At 39.3% G+C, this 13,143-nt stretch overlaps 1 protein-coding gene across 2 annotated transcripts in view; it reads left to right on the plus strand.

Annotated features, from left to right (window-relative positions):
• DOCK1 (dedicator of cytokinesis 1) overlaps positions 1-13,143 on the plus strand; it is a 324,129-nt gene that overhangs the window by 74,901 nt on the left and 236,085 nt on the right. For both annotated transcript variants that reach the window (XM_074593014.1, XM_074593017.1), the window contains exons 24-25: positions 7,205-7,275; positions 8,807-8,913. In XM_074593014.1, the coding sequence (XP_074449115.1) occupies positions 7,205-7,275; positions 8,807-8,913 (178 nt within the window). The remainder of the gene's footprint in view (positions 1-7,204; positions 7,276-8,806; positions 8,914-13,143) is intronic.

The following is a 13,143-nucleotide window of genomic DNA, read 5'->3' on the forward strand; positions in this document are numbered from 1 at the left end:
GTGGGAGGTGTCCCTGCCCGGGGCAGGGGGGTTGGAACGAGGTGATCTTTAAGGTCCCTTCCCACCCAAACCATTCTGTGAATCTATAAAAGTATTTATATGAAGACAGGGACATACATTACAAGCTGCTGAGGTACCTAGGAAGAAAACAAAAAAAGACTGCATTAGTCTGCAGGGCTTTTCCAACAGGTTGAATACTTTAAAACCATTGTTTAAAATTAGTCGAGTAACAGACTGCAGCCACGGTCTGAGGTTTCTGTGTCTTTTAGAACCTATATGGGCAGGTCTGTTGTTACACTGGCAACAAAGGCAATAATCTCCAGAAGAGCACAACGCCACTTTGCTCGTGATCATGCTTTGTGCTATTTTACACTGAATTCCGTGCCAGAGGCGCTGGTTCAGTTATGATTTGGAACGAGTGACTGCCGTAGATGGGGGCAAATCCGAAATGGTGTTTAGCCATTCCTGGAAATTGTTTCATCCAGCTGTTGACTGGGCTTAATGTGGCTGGATCCATGAGTTTTAATAAAACGGCATCTGGGATAATGCTTGTGTGGAAGGTAGGTGCTTTGTGTTGAATGACACAAAAGATGAAAATTAACATTAAAATCATGTACAAATTGGGTCAGGTAAAACAAATTTATTGCTTCATCAAACAAAAAAGTTCCTAAGAACATACTGTATTTGGCAAAGAGATTTTATGCTTAATTTTGAAACTAGGTGTGCTGTTTGAAATGAATGACTTTAGAAAATGACAGTTTTTAAATTAGGTATTTTTGCTTTTGTGTAGTACAAAGAGATGAGCTTAAATCCTAGACAAAACCTGTAGAATACATCTTGTTTAGTACTTTGCAAACGTCATTTGTTCAGTCTAATGACATCCTTAGGTTAGTATTGCAGTTTTCTTAAACTGCTGCTGTAAAGGAGCTTTCGTTATAGTTTTTTGACATTGCTTGTCGGTATAAGCCCAAGAATGGGATAAAACTTAGAATTTTCTGTTGTTGCAAGACTGCTTTGCTGTACTCCGTGCTGCTTTGTTTTCATTTACCAGTGACCAGTGTTGTTATCCCAGTAGTAATGTCTGGTTTGTATTAATGAAGAGATTGCTCAATGTCCTCAACTGTCTAATAAACAAAAGGAAATCAATAAAACTCCCATTGTTTATATCCGTTATCCAAAATTATCAGAAGTGACTTTAAGCTACTTAGCAAGGCCGCCCTATCGTATTTGAGCGTGCTCTAATGCGACAAAGAAGTGTTTGTGCAGACCGTTTGTCTTCTCTCGAGGAGTAGAAGGACGCCGTGATGCAATACAGCGCCGTATTTTTGGTCCCCTTCTCGGGTGGCTTTGTTTTAATGCAGCAGGGTGTTAGTTCAGTTGTGGGGAAAATAAAACTTTGGTGTGAAGAGAGTATAGTTTTTCTAATTCCACAAACCTTCAGATGTGCTAACAGCTACCAGATGTGACCAACACCAGCGATGCTTACAAACAGCGCGTGCCGAACGCAGGGATGCAGCGTGACTTTCTGGCTTTGAGAGAGAACAGATTTAGGATACGTCTCCAAGTGCTGTACAAAATATGCTCTAATTGTGCGAATCTTGTCATGCTTCTTAAGCGTGTTTCTGAGCATACGCGCTTCTCTAAATGTGTTCTTCATGGCTTGCTGTTACGATGGATTGTCAATGTTTGAAACGATAAGCTGTGTCCCGAAGCTTAAAGTTGAGGTTCTTACCTTTAGCTAACAACGTGAAGAAAATCTTCACGAAGAAATGGAAAACTCGGGAGTTTTTTTGTAAGGCAGTTCCTCCAGGTAATTCTAGGGGTTGGGGTTTTTGGGGTGCTTTTTGTTGTTCCAAAAAATAAGTGAAGCTTACTCTTAATTTACACAGTTTATATATGCAAGTATCAAAGTGCTCTAACAGGTTTTTGGGCATTTAGGGTTTTTTTTCCCCCCAAAAAAAATTGCAGAAGCAGCTCCTTTCAGAATAAAATGACTGTGTAAATTGCTGGCTTAGGATAAATTTTTAGTCATGGAAGCTCCGTGAACCTTTAGATCTGAGGAATGTGCTAGATTTTCTCTTGGTAGGTCCCATTCCTTACCCATCCTTGTCTAATTAAACCTGTCTGGAGATGAACCATCAGGTAAAAGAGAGCCGTGGCAGCAGGGGCCCTGCAGTGGACCCTTCTCTGATGTTCAGAGGGACCACCATTAGAAAGAACGCTTCCATTGCACTTTGTCTTGTCTATTCTGGCTGCCTTTCTATGTCTGATAGGTTTTTTGTTTTGTTTTTTTTTTCCCCCCCCCAACTAATCTTGTGATGAACGCCATCACTGAATTTGTTTCTTCAACATGAAAAAAAACCCCCGCGTTACTTAACTGCTAGCTCTGAAGAAGTTCAAGACGATAAAATTAGCTGTTAAGTCATTATAAGCACGTCAATGAATTTATCTTAAAGGTTGCAAAGGGTGACTGCTCTAGATAGAGGGGCGGTTGCGATGATTTAAGGAATAAGTTGCAATTATTCTGTGGAACGATAAAACCTAGGAATTTCGTCCTGTGTATTGACCGTGCAGAGAACTGTGACCGTCAATTATTGCTTAATTTATTCTATTTAAGGCAAAGCCTTGACTTTTCTGGACCTTATTATTTTCACTTAGTGAGTTTTATTTCTTGGCGTACTTAATTGCCTTTTTTATAGTTTCGAAGGGTATCCTTGAAGCACTGCGCGCATCGGCTGAGCAGTTCAATGGGTTGTGTTGGCAGCTGGTTCATGTAATAAGTGTCAGTTAATGGTTCTTTGCATCCGTACGTACTTTGGCGGTAGTATAATACCTTTTCTACATAGATACGATGTTCATAATGGGGAAGGGAACAGGTATTTGTGTAAGTGCGCAGCAGCATGCGGTGGGGAGAGAGGGAGAAGTGAGGGATGAGACACGCTCTGGAGAAGAGGTGCTCGGAGGTGGCTCATGGGCTGAGCTGCGCTCGCTGGCGTCGTCCGGATCCTTGACTCGCTTGTGAATCACATCCCAGGAAAAAATATATCCAATAACACCCTGACAGTCGATATAACAGTGAGTGTACAAGGAAGTTTAACTCAGTAACAGGGAAAATATGTCCATTATTCATATGATGCGCTGTCTTCTCTCTGCTTTCTCTCCTTTTTTCATTCTTCCCCTTTGCTAGTTTATTCGTGTGCTTTGTAGTACTTCAAATGAATGATTTTGTAACTTGATAAGGGTAGTAATAATTTCGCACTTGTTTTCCACAAAGAGAGAAGCCCCTTTGGGCAGTAAGATTTTGAGTGCAGCCCAGCGTGAAGCTGTTTATAATTATTGACTAAGTACGTGAGACTATTTCCAGCTTTTTATAGCTATCTAATGTGATCAGATGGCAATTATTGCAAAAACCTGTTTGATTAAAAATTAAAGAATTAAGATTCTTCATTATTCTGTTTTCTCTGATGCTGTTTTGAATTTTCAAGTGTCTTAGGCATCACTGTGCAACTATGAAATTAAGATTTTGATTTAGTTTGCCGTGTACTTCTTGCAGAAATGAGGAATTTGGAACCTTTGTCCAGTGCTGATCAAGAATGGAAAGTAATTAATTTAATTTGTTTCAATGGGAAAAAAAAACCCAACCAAACAGATGGCTTATTTGTTTTTTCCTGATATTATATGAAAAGACAAGAACAGGTTTTTTATCTGCTGAATTTAATATTCTTCACTTAAGTATTCCAGTACCCTGGGAATAACCAGCATGGCAATTGTGCTACTGCTGACAAAAGATCTACTTCCAGATGCAGCTTCTAACAGAGTAAAATCTACAGCGAGAGCTGCTCTTTTACAGGAGTTAATATCAACAAAAAGTTATTTTCCTAGGCCTTTGGATTCCACAGATAACAGATGTAATCCTGGGGCGGCAGAACCTGCTTGCCCGATCATGCTGTCGGTCATAGGATTGAGTCAGTTGAGACTGGAAACTGGGAAATACACTTCCACAGTTTTCTTTAAATTTAAGATATTAAACTTTAATCAGTTTGTCCATAAAGCAGAATCTAAATGGCTGATAATTATTGTAACTACAAGCTTTTAATTGATGTTGTAAATAGTTTTACCTGATAGTACTTCATTTAAGCCATTAAAGTGTTAATTTTAATCATTGCGCCAGCACAGTGTGAAATTCTAATTCAAGATATAAAACGCAAGCTCTTTTTTAGTATGTGTTACTAAACATTTATTGCTATGTGCATTTGAATGATAAGCAAATAAAAACACAGCGATGGCTGCCGTTTATAACTGGTCATTAGAGTCCTCATCCATCAAAACACATAAGCGTGTACATAATGGGGCTATTTGCATAATTACAGTTATGAGCTTGATTTCTGTGCATGTAAGTAGTCCTTTAAGCTTACGTGGAAATGGTTGATGATCAAGCTTGACAGTTTAAATGGACTCTGAGTAAAAACTGGAACACTCGGAAATTTGCATCTAACCTATTGACATGTTTGTTTTTTTGCTCTTTTAAAAGTGGTCGGCAAGCGTTGGCAAACTTCCCTCGCCGGCTGCTGGAAGCGATTTGACAGGTTTCTTTCTCTCCTGAAGAGTTCACTCTGTAGAAGTGGCTTTGGAACTCAAAACTCTTTTTCTTTTTTTGTTTCTTTTTCCGCTCCACTTTTCCGCTCTTTCTGTGAACCCTTCGGCAGGTGAAAAAATCACATCTCTTTTTTTTTTTTTTTTTTTAAAATCCATAACAAACACCAAATAGTATCAATACTGTGGAAATACACCTTTTTCTTTTATTTGAGCAAATATCGGTGGGAAGTGTTTGGGTATTTACTCAATTCTAGTTGATAGACTGAATTCGAGAACAGAATTGAACACGTGCTATAATGGTCTCACCTTATACGCTTTGTTCGCCTTGTTGGCAATATTGATGAATATTCAATGAAAAAGAAATTGTGTGTACTCACCTTGCAGAAGAATATACGAGCTGAAGTGTATTGCGTGCTTAAGTTTTAAGAATGTAATACTTTTAACTAGAAATTTTCCCAGCTGCTGCAGCCTCGTGGATCCCTCCAGGATGGGTGACATTCCCAGGCCCATACTCAGTGCTCACTTCCAGCCACTTGTGTGTGTGCTGGAATAGCAAAGCTTATAAAATTCCTAAAGAATGCGATAGTGCTTCATAATTTAGAGAAAAGATTTGCCTGAATTTGTGCTTTTGGGCATGGTTTTGGACATGGGTCTGTGCTTTCTTAAACCATCTAACCAAAATCACTTCAATCTGCATTTTTACTGAGAAATATGTAAATTAATAGCTGCTTCATACATTATTCAAGAAAAGACATATTTTGTATCGCTGATACCTCTGCTAATCTTATCTAAAGATATGCAGATGATCTAATTAAAATAATTATACTGTATAATATACCTGAACTTTACTCTAAAATAGTACGTATTAATCATTAATGGTACTTGTATTTTTAGCTGGAAGGATGAAGTACTTGATTGATAGTGGATTCTAAACATTTTTTTTCCCCTTTTTTTTGCTTAACAGCTTGGGCCGAGATGTCCCTTGTGACTGTAATCAAACAATTGACTTTGTGCATTCCAGAAAGGTGGAATTGGATTTAAAATTCCTAGGGTGGGGCAGAAAAGTGTAGTTGTTTGAAAATAGGCAAATGGTTTTGTATGTACCTGCGAGGCAGTACTCCTCCGCTCTGTTTCCCTGTGCCTCTTCCTACCATTAACAACTACTGATAAATAGAATTTTTCTGTCTCTTGAGTTCCTCTGACCGTGGATTTGTATAATATAATCACCTGTCACATCACGGACTTCAGACTGGAAAATAATTGATTAAAAAAGAAAAGTATGAGGGCTCGTCTTCCTTATAATTCAAAAGGGTAGTGAGCACGTGGTGCTCTCCCGGATGGAAACTGCAAATTCTAAGCATTAAACACACCAACAGAAATGCCTTCTATGGGGAATGAGTCATTCCCCCTTTTGAGGCAAAAATGCGTCTGTAATCAAACTGTTTGATATTATCAATAAAATGCAGAGCAAAGCGAAATTAGTCTGGCTGTTGTGGTTTCTATTTGAATTACTGGGGAATTTTTTCTAGTCTGGTTCTCACTGCTCCCAAGAACTCGAGGAATCTCAGTAAAAATAGCGCATGTGTCTAAGCTAATAAGGTTAAGATTAAAACCAAAAGACTTCTGCCTTAGGGTTTCTTAGGTAGAACACTTTCTCATTTATTATTTGAAATAGGGTATTTAAATCCATTTGCAAATAAAGAAAAAAACCAACCCAACAAGCTAACTTTATCTAATTGAAATGACTGTTTGTGTAGAGTGATTTTTATCCGTGCTGTTACTAGAGGTCTGTTTACTGTTGTCCAACCTAACGTAATCGTGCCAGAACACGCTTTGAAGTGTTGGGCAGGGATTTCTGTTTGCTGGATTTTTGTCCTTGATGCCTCTAAAAGAATGTTTTTCTAGAAATAACTAACGAACTACTAATTGTTACTAAGAAATGGAAAGACAAAATTAGTTAAAATCATGACAAATTCTTAAAATATTAAACATCTGCGTGTATCTTCGGAATCCTTTCATTCAGTACTGTGAAATGGAGCGATGACTCCAGGTTCAAGGGGAATTAGGAAGAACTGCAGTTTCATTAGTGGCTACCAAGAATTTACTGCAGGGAAAAATGACAATTGTGTGTTTTTGTTTCATATTTAAGTAGTGGAGGGAAAATAAAACCCAAACAACTACAGCATGGCTGATGAGGAGAAGGTGCTTCTCCGGCTCTACGGAAGATGGGGAAAAAACGATGAGAGAAACGTAACTTAGTCATGGGTTGTGTACCCATAGACCAAAAGGTTTCTATAGCATACTGGAAAGAGCTTGTAAGTCTCTAATTTTGGTATAAGTTGTCATTTTTTGCAGTTTACTAATCTTTCACGCCTCTTTCTTTTGAATCTGTTAAATCTAAAAGTTTCATTTTCATTGAGTTCCAAGGTAGGTGCCTTACCCCCGAAAGAATACACCGAGAGCCAGCCATAGGGCTCGGGCTGAGGCCCCGGAGAATCGTTAAGCCAAAGCAACCTGCTCTTGTGTGATTCTCTTCTTGCCGTCTTTGTGTCACCTTTAAAGACATTTGGATTTCAGTCTTGTTTATTTGTTGTTTTTATTTTTCTAGGGAGCAGCACTGAAATATTTGCCAGCTATTGTCAATGACGTGAAGTTAGTATTTGACCCGAAAGAACTTAGGTAAGTTGAGCTAATGAAATGTGTAGTGTCAACTTTATCTAGATCTTTATTTTACACACATATGCATATATATATGCATATATATATATACATATACGTATATATATATGCATATATATATATACACACATATATATATATATACACACACACATATAAAAATATATACCTAGGCATTGGAATATGATCACCTGAGATATTTTATCACTTTGCTTTATTACCTTTTTTTTTCCCTTGCAAATATTTTTATGGCTGCAGAAATAGCCTGTTTTTAAAAGTAACATGTATGGCATCAAGTTTTAACAGGTGTCTTGACAAACTTTGCATTCTTGTTGAGTACAATCGTGTAATGAGACAGCAAAAATTACCAGTCGGGCAACTGACATCAAAACTCTTCAGCTGTGTACTTGATGTTTCACTCTTTCAAGTATAAATTTAACATAAATAATGTTTTTGTTCAGTGAACCCTATTGCTGGGTTGATATTTCAGTAGCTTGTAAACACAGGAATGTTGTTAGTAAATAGAAAGGGTAATGGGAAGGTGGTTTAGAACAAAAAACCCATAGAGATACCAAATCGAAACTAGTATTTCAGGAGAACTTTTAAATAAAAAAAAAAAAATTCTCTTTCACAGTGCTATTACAAGGCATTTAATATGAAAATACGTGTCAAAATGAGGAAAAGAAAGATAAAGTAGAAATAAAATAGATAAGTATAATCTAAGTGTAACGTTGCAGTGGCTTGAGGAACCTGGCATTTAGCTTCTGCTTGCCTCTACTGTAAACTTTTTTTACACGTGCTCTTACGTTTCCTGCGGGCCTAGGGAGTGCATCGCTGGTAGAGTTCCTGGGCTAAATCATAATTTTGATACGTGATAGCACAAGTACCGAGAAAATACACCAAATGAGAAATCCCAGGACTTAGCCTGTCTCACCCCAAGCGCTAAAACTGCAGTTCTGTCACTTGCGATATTTCCATTGAGATTGAATAATACTTAGAAGGGAAGGCTTAATAGGAAAAACAAAACCCCGAGATCTTAGGAAGTGGAACAAAATTATTGAAAAGTCTTTTAAAAATCTGTATTATGTGGGAGCTCAGCTGATGAGCGTGATGATACCTTATCCTAAAATGTGTGTTTGTGAGGCTTTTTTGTTGGTTAAAGCTTGTAACGTGAATTATCACTTTTTTATTTTTGGCTTATGTGGTCATGTATTATTCTGTTTATGGTATGTGGCGGTTGAAGTAGAGAGGCAGTAGCACAGACAACCGAAACTTGAAATATAAAACCTTAAATGAAAAAAGAGTGTAAAATTGAGATAATATGGAGAGGGAAATAGAAAAGACACAAAAAAACTGAACAGATGTATTAAAGATAACTCACATTTCTCTGGAATCCCCTTTCTATGTCTGGAAAAAAATGAGTTTGCTTGTCCAAAACTATGTAGCTGTTTACCTGGTTTTGTGCCATTGAATGAGTTTTACATATTTCGGAGAGAGATTAATGCATTTTGACTTGCCTCTTTGTGTGCAGCAAACTCTTCACTGAATTCATCCTGAACGTCCCCATGAGCCGGCTCACAATCCAGAAGCTCTACTGCTTGATAGAAATCGTTCACAGTGACCTCTTCACGCAGCACGGTGAGCAAAGCCTTTGCAGCCATTAAATTGTCGCATTATTCATCATCTCCAGACCTCTGCGAGCGCAAGGTTTGTCCTTGCTGCCGAACGCGGTGGAGGTTGTAACCAATTAAGGTTGTTCCATTAGAAGGACAAGAAGATTTAAAATAAGTGAGGAAATGCTAATTGACACTTAGCGCGGGTTATAGATCATGAAGAAGTGAAAGCAAAAACTTGTAATTTTTAATTTAAAAGGGCACTAAGCATGCAGTGTTATTGGCATGTGGTATAACTTTAGCTATGATGTATTTTATCAAAAACGATGGATTTAGCTTTTGTGCTCGGTGAAGTTCCATAGAGAGAATGGTGGTTTTTGGTGTTCTTTCTTTCCAAAGCATTGTTCTCTGCCCTTAAGCTGTCCCTTAGCTGAAGTAAAACATCATATAAACCCTTTAGAGTGTGCTGTTCATCCGCGCTTTCTTATTTCCATACCTCCCTTTTACGTTAGTGGGCCAGTGAAAGGTGAGTTCAAGCACCTCTCTTACGGATTCCTTCATTTAAGGTGAAAACATTTTTATTCTTTTTCTAGATGGCTGCAGGTTAAACTAACCTAAACTAAGTGTTTATGGGCTGTCAGAAGAAGTTAATGAGGGAGCAAGTAGGCAATGGTTCACTGATAAGGGGAATTCAAAAGGATTGTTCTGTCAGATCAAAAACGCTGGGACCATGTGATGCACAGTGCTGATAAAACAATTTTTTATGGTTCCATTCGCAAAAATGTTCTTGGTGGACTGGCTTTGCACTGGCAGATGTTAGACCAGACCAGGTAACGTCTAAGCACAGCTGTGTGACTTTTGGATCTCGTAACTTCTTCCAGTTAGCAAAGAAAGTATAAAGCCAACACCATCTATGCTGCAATCTGTTATGCTCCTTAACTTCACAAAACTTTATGCTTTTGCGCCTGGTGCGGTTCAGCAGCACTCCTAGAAGGTGGGTATTGCCTGGATCTGGTATTAACAACTGTGGAATTAAGTCCTACCTGTCACACTTTCTTTCCACTTGACATTTTCTTTCTAATTTTGTGCAAGCAGCAACGAAGAGTGATGCTCAAAGGATGAACTTTATGTTTTGGTATCACTTTTTATTTAGATTTGCAGTAAGGTTATTCTCCAAATTTATGATTTATAAAAAAATACATGAAAAATTACTGAGTCTACATGATCCATGTTGCATGCAAGTTTAAACCTTAAACTGGAGAATTAAGAGCTGACGATAGAGATCCTGGAGACTCTGAACCTTTCAAGAAAGAGGTCAAGCTTTTCCATCAGGAAGCCTTCAGTACATTACAGTCCCACTTGAGCAGGGAAGTGTAACACAGGTTGTAAATTTACTTCCTGCAGTTATGGATGGTGAAGAAGTAAGAAGAAATCTCTAAAAACCAAGAGTCCACCAGCCGTGTCACCACATACTGCACCAGCAAGTCCAAAGGCAGCTCAGCTTGATCTTCGCTTTGGAGATCTTTTGAGATCAGCCCTTATGAGCCACACCAAATGAGCGACACAGGCTTATGTATTTGTAATTGCAAGGTTTGCAAGAGTAAAAAGGAGGAATGTAGATGAAATTCCCTGTGTTGGGGCTTGGGTAAAATGGTGCAGGTCTCCCTGAGACCATTTTAAAGTTTGCTCTTTAAGATATGTGCATCAAGTGTTAGACCTTCCCTTCATTCACGCTTAGAGCTCTGTCTTTGTAGTAATTTTTCCTTCTCCTGGCTGCTTTTAGGTTAGAGTCACTGATATAAGGTATTATACTTGACTGTCCTGGATAGGAGGAAATTGAGATAACTGGGATAAAAAATGAAATTATGCCTATAAAAAACACTGCTGAGGAAGGCTATGGTGGCACATCGTGTATTTACTGTATTAATCTTTGACTTCCCCTATTCACCCAACTACATTTTCAAAAGTGGAAGGAGAACTTGTGCGTGGCTGGTTTGTTTTCCAAACCTAACCCTCAGCCATGTGGGCTGCAGCGAGTGGTACAGTCTAACTATTCTCTTGTAGAGCCACTAAGAAATTTAAATGAATCGGTTTTAATAGCAGGGTCATTAATCTGAACTCAGTCCGGCGTTGTTGACAGAACAGTGTTACTTAATGGCTTTTGGATCTTATCAGGAGGCTCCTAACCAGGGGTTTTCATGTCGCCGGCTGTTAAGAATGTCTTAAATCTAATGTGCTTCAGTTGAGCTGGTAAGGGGATTCCAGGCACGTACGCTGCTCGCGCTGCCCAGCCTGGGTGCACGGGATGCTGCCTTCGCCCCGCTCTGCGGGACCCGCGCCGAGGACCAGAGGATGGAGCCGGGCACTGAGGACTCGCAGGGCTCAGTGCAGCAGTGATGTGGCTGTGCCGCTTCCCGCGGGCTCTGGCAGCGTACACATCTCGCCCTTCTGTGTGGTTTTCTCTCACCTCATCTATAGATAAAATATTTTTTTGTGTGTGTCCATAAACAAAGCGTTATCTTAAAAGCATCTCTTGCCAACTTTTAATTCTCTGCAAAGCCTGTGTCTGGAGACCCAGTGTGGTGGGAAACTTTCATAAACACTAAAGTTCACTTGAGAATGAATGAAACTCATACCCTCATGCTTTGTTAAATTTAGATTTTTTTCTTGCTTGTGGGTTTGAGTTCTTATTTGCTGAAAGGTAGTTCCGCTGCCTCTCCTCCTCCTCATTTATTCAATATTTTTTAACTGATAGGCAATACTTTCATATAAGTATCCAACTAATCCTGTATCATATTGCAGCAATGAGATTTTCTTTTCTAAAAGCAATATGCAGGATTGTGGAATTGATGGAAAACTGTGAAATGTACAGAAAATCAAACAGCATTTCATCAGTGTATTTCTGGTAGAGAAAAATGCTCTAATTCTGTGCTTTGAGAGGTCAAGGAAGATTTGTTTTTGTCTCCAGAGGAGTTAAAATTCAAAACACATGGATTTGGGGGCAAGAGGGGTGGCTGTGTGAAATATTTTTCTAAAGCATTGTGCTTAAAGAACGATGTTGAGTGATGAATGGTTCAGTGGTCTTCACAAAACCTGAGAGTTTGGGACCTTGGATGAGAACGTACCGTGGTATTGTAGTTTGTATGCCTTTAAAAAAGGAGGTGAAAGACAGTTTTTACATTTGTTTGCTTCTTTTCTGATCATGTCTTGTGCTGTTTATATGTTTCCTTCTGAAATTCAAGGTATCTTTTCTCCTTTGCAGAACTTGTACTTATTTTTAGTGAGCCCCGTCAGGAAAATCCTGTACGCTCCTCGTGTTCTGGTGCTTTTGTCGTAACAGGGGCTCATAATAGAGCCCTTACACCAAAGGGAAAAAGAAAAATCAGTATGTAGCTAGTCAGTCAAAGTGATGTTAAGCAGAGTGTGTGTGTGTCCATTTGTATATATGGATTTGACAGGAGAATAATAGCTAGGTCACCTCAAGGAGCGTGTTTTTCCAAGCTTGTGGTTATTTACAGAGGCCAACAAGTAGAAATCATCTCTCTGTATAGACTAAATCTGTGTCAGATCTTCATGCTTCGAGTTTCTGTCCTTGAAACAACAAATACTCAAATATCACCAGGAAGAAAAGATTTTCCAGTTGGTTCCCTGCTACCGCCGGGACAGCTGCTCCTGCCCATTTCCAGGGGTTATGTTCATCGAGGTCAAGGCCTGTTTTGCACATCTCAGATGATCTGCCTCTGCGCCCCCCCTCCCCCCTCCCCCCAGTTTTGTATCAATAATCTATTATGGCGTTGGCAAAATAAATGAGAATTTTTGTCTGGAAAAGCATGAGATGCATCTTGTTTTCCTCGAGTGTGGAAGAACAGTCATGGTTGCTGCAGGAGTTCTCCGCAGTGCGTAAGGTAACTATTTCCGAGGGCTAAGTCACAGCAATGAGCTAAGAGCATGCCCTGTACGAGTTTCTTAAGAGCTAAACTGCCGTGCTCTCCCGTGCTATTCTTGGGTGATTTAACTTGCTTTTGTGTATATATGTTGCCCAAGCAGTGATACCGGCAGGGTACAGGATGCCTGTGAAGAGGGTGGTGGGCGGTGTGCGCTTTGGAGGAGTTCGTTTGAGACTGTCCCATTCCCTGATTTTTGTAGAGAGGAAAATTATTGGGCAGCACTCGCTGCGTAGGGGCTGGATGTGTCTGTGGGGACTTCAAACACCCCAGTGTCCATCTGTGCTAAGTGGGATGCAACTTTTTTGCAT

Source organism: Larus michahellis, chromosome 6 (assembly GCF_964199755.1).
Source record: "Larus michahellis chromosome 6, bLarMic1.1, whole genome shotgun sequence".
NCBI classification, from domain to species: Eukaryota; Metazoa; Chordata; class Aves; order Charadriiformes; family Laridae; genus Larus; species Larus michahellis.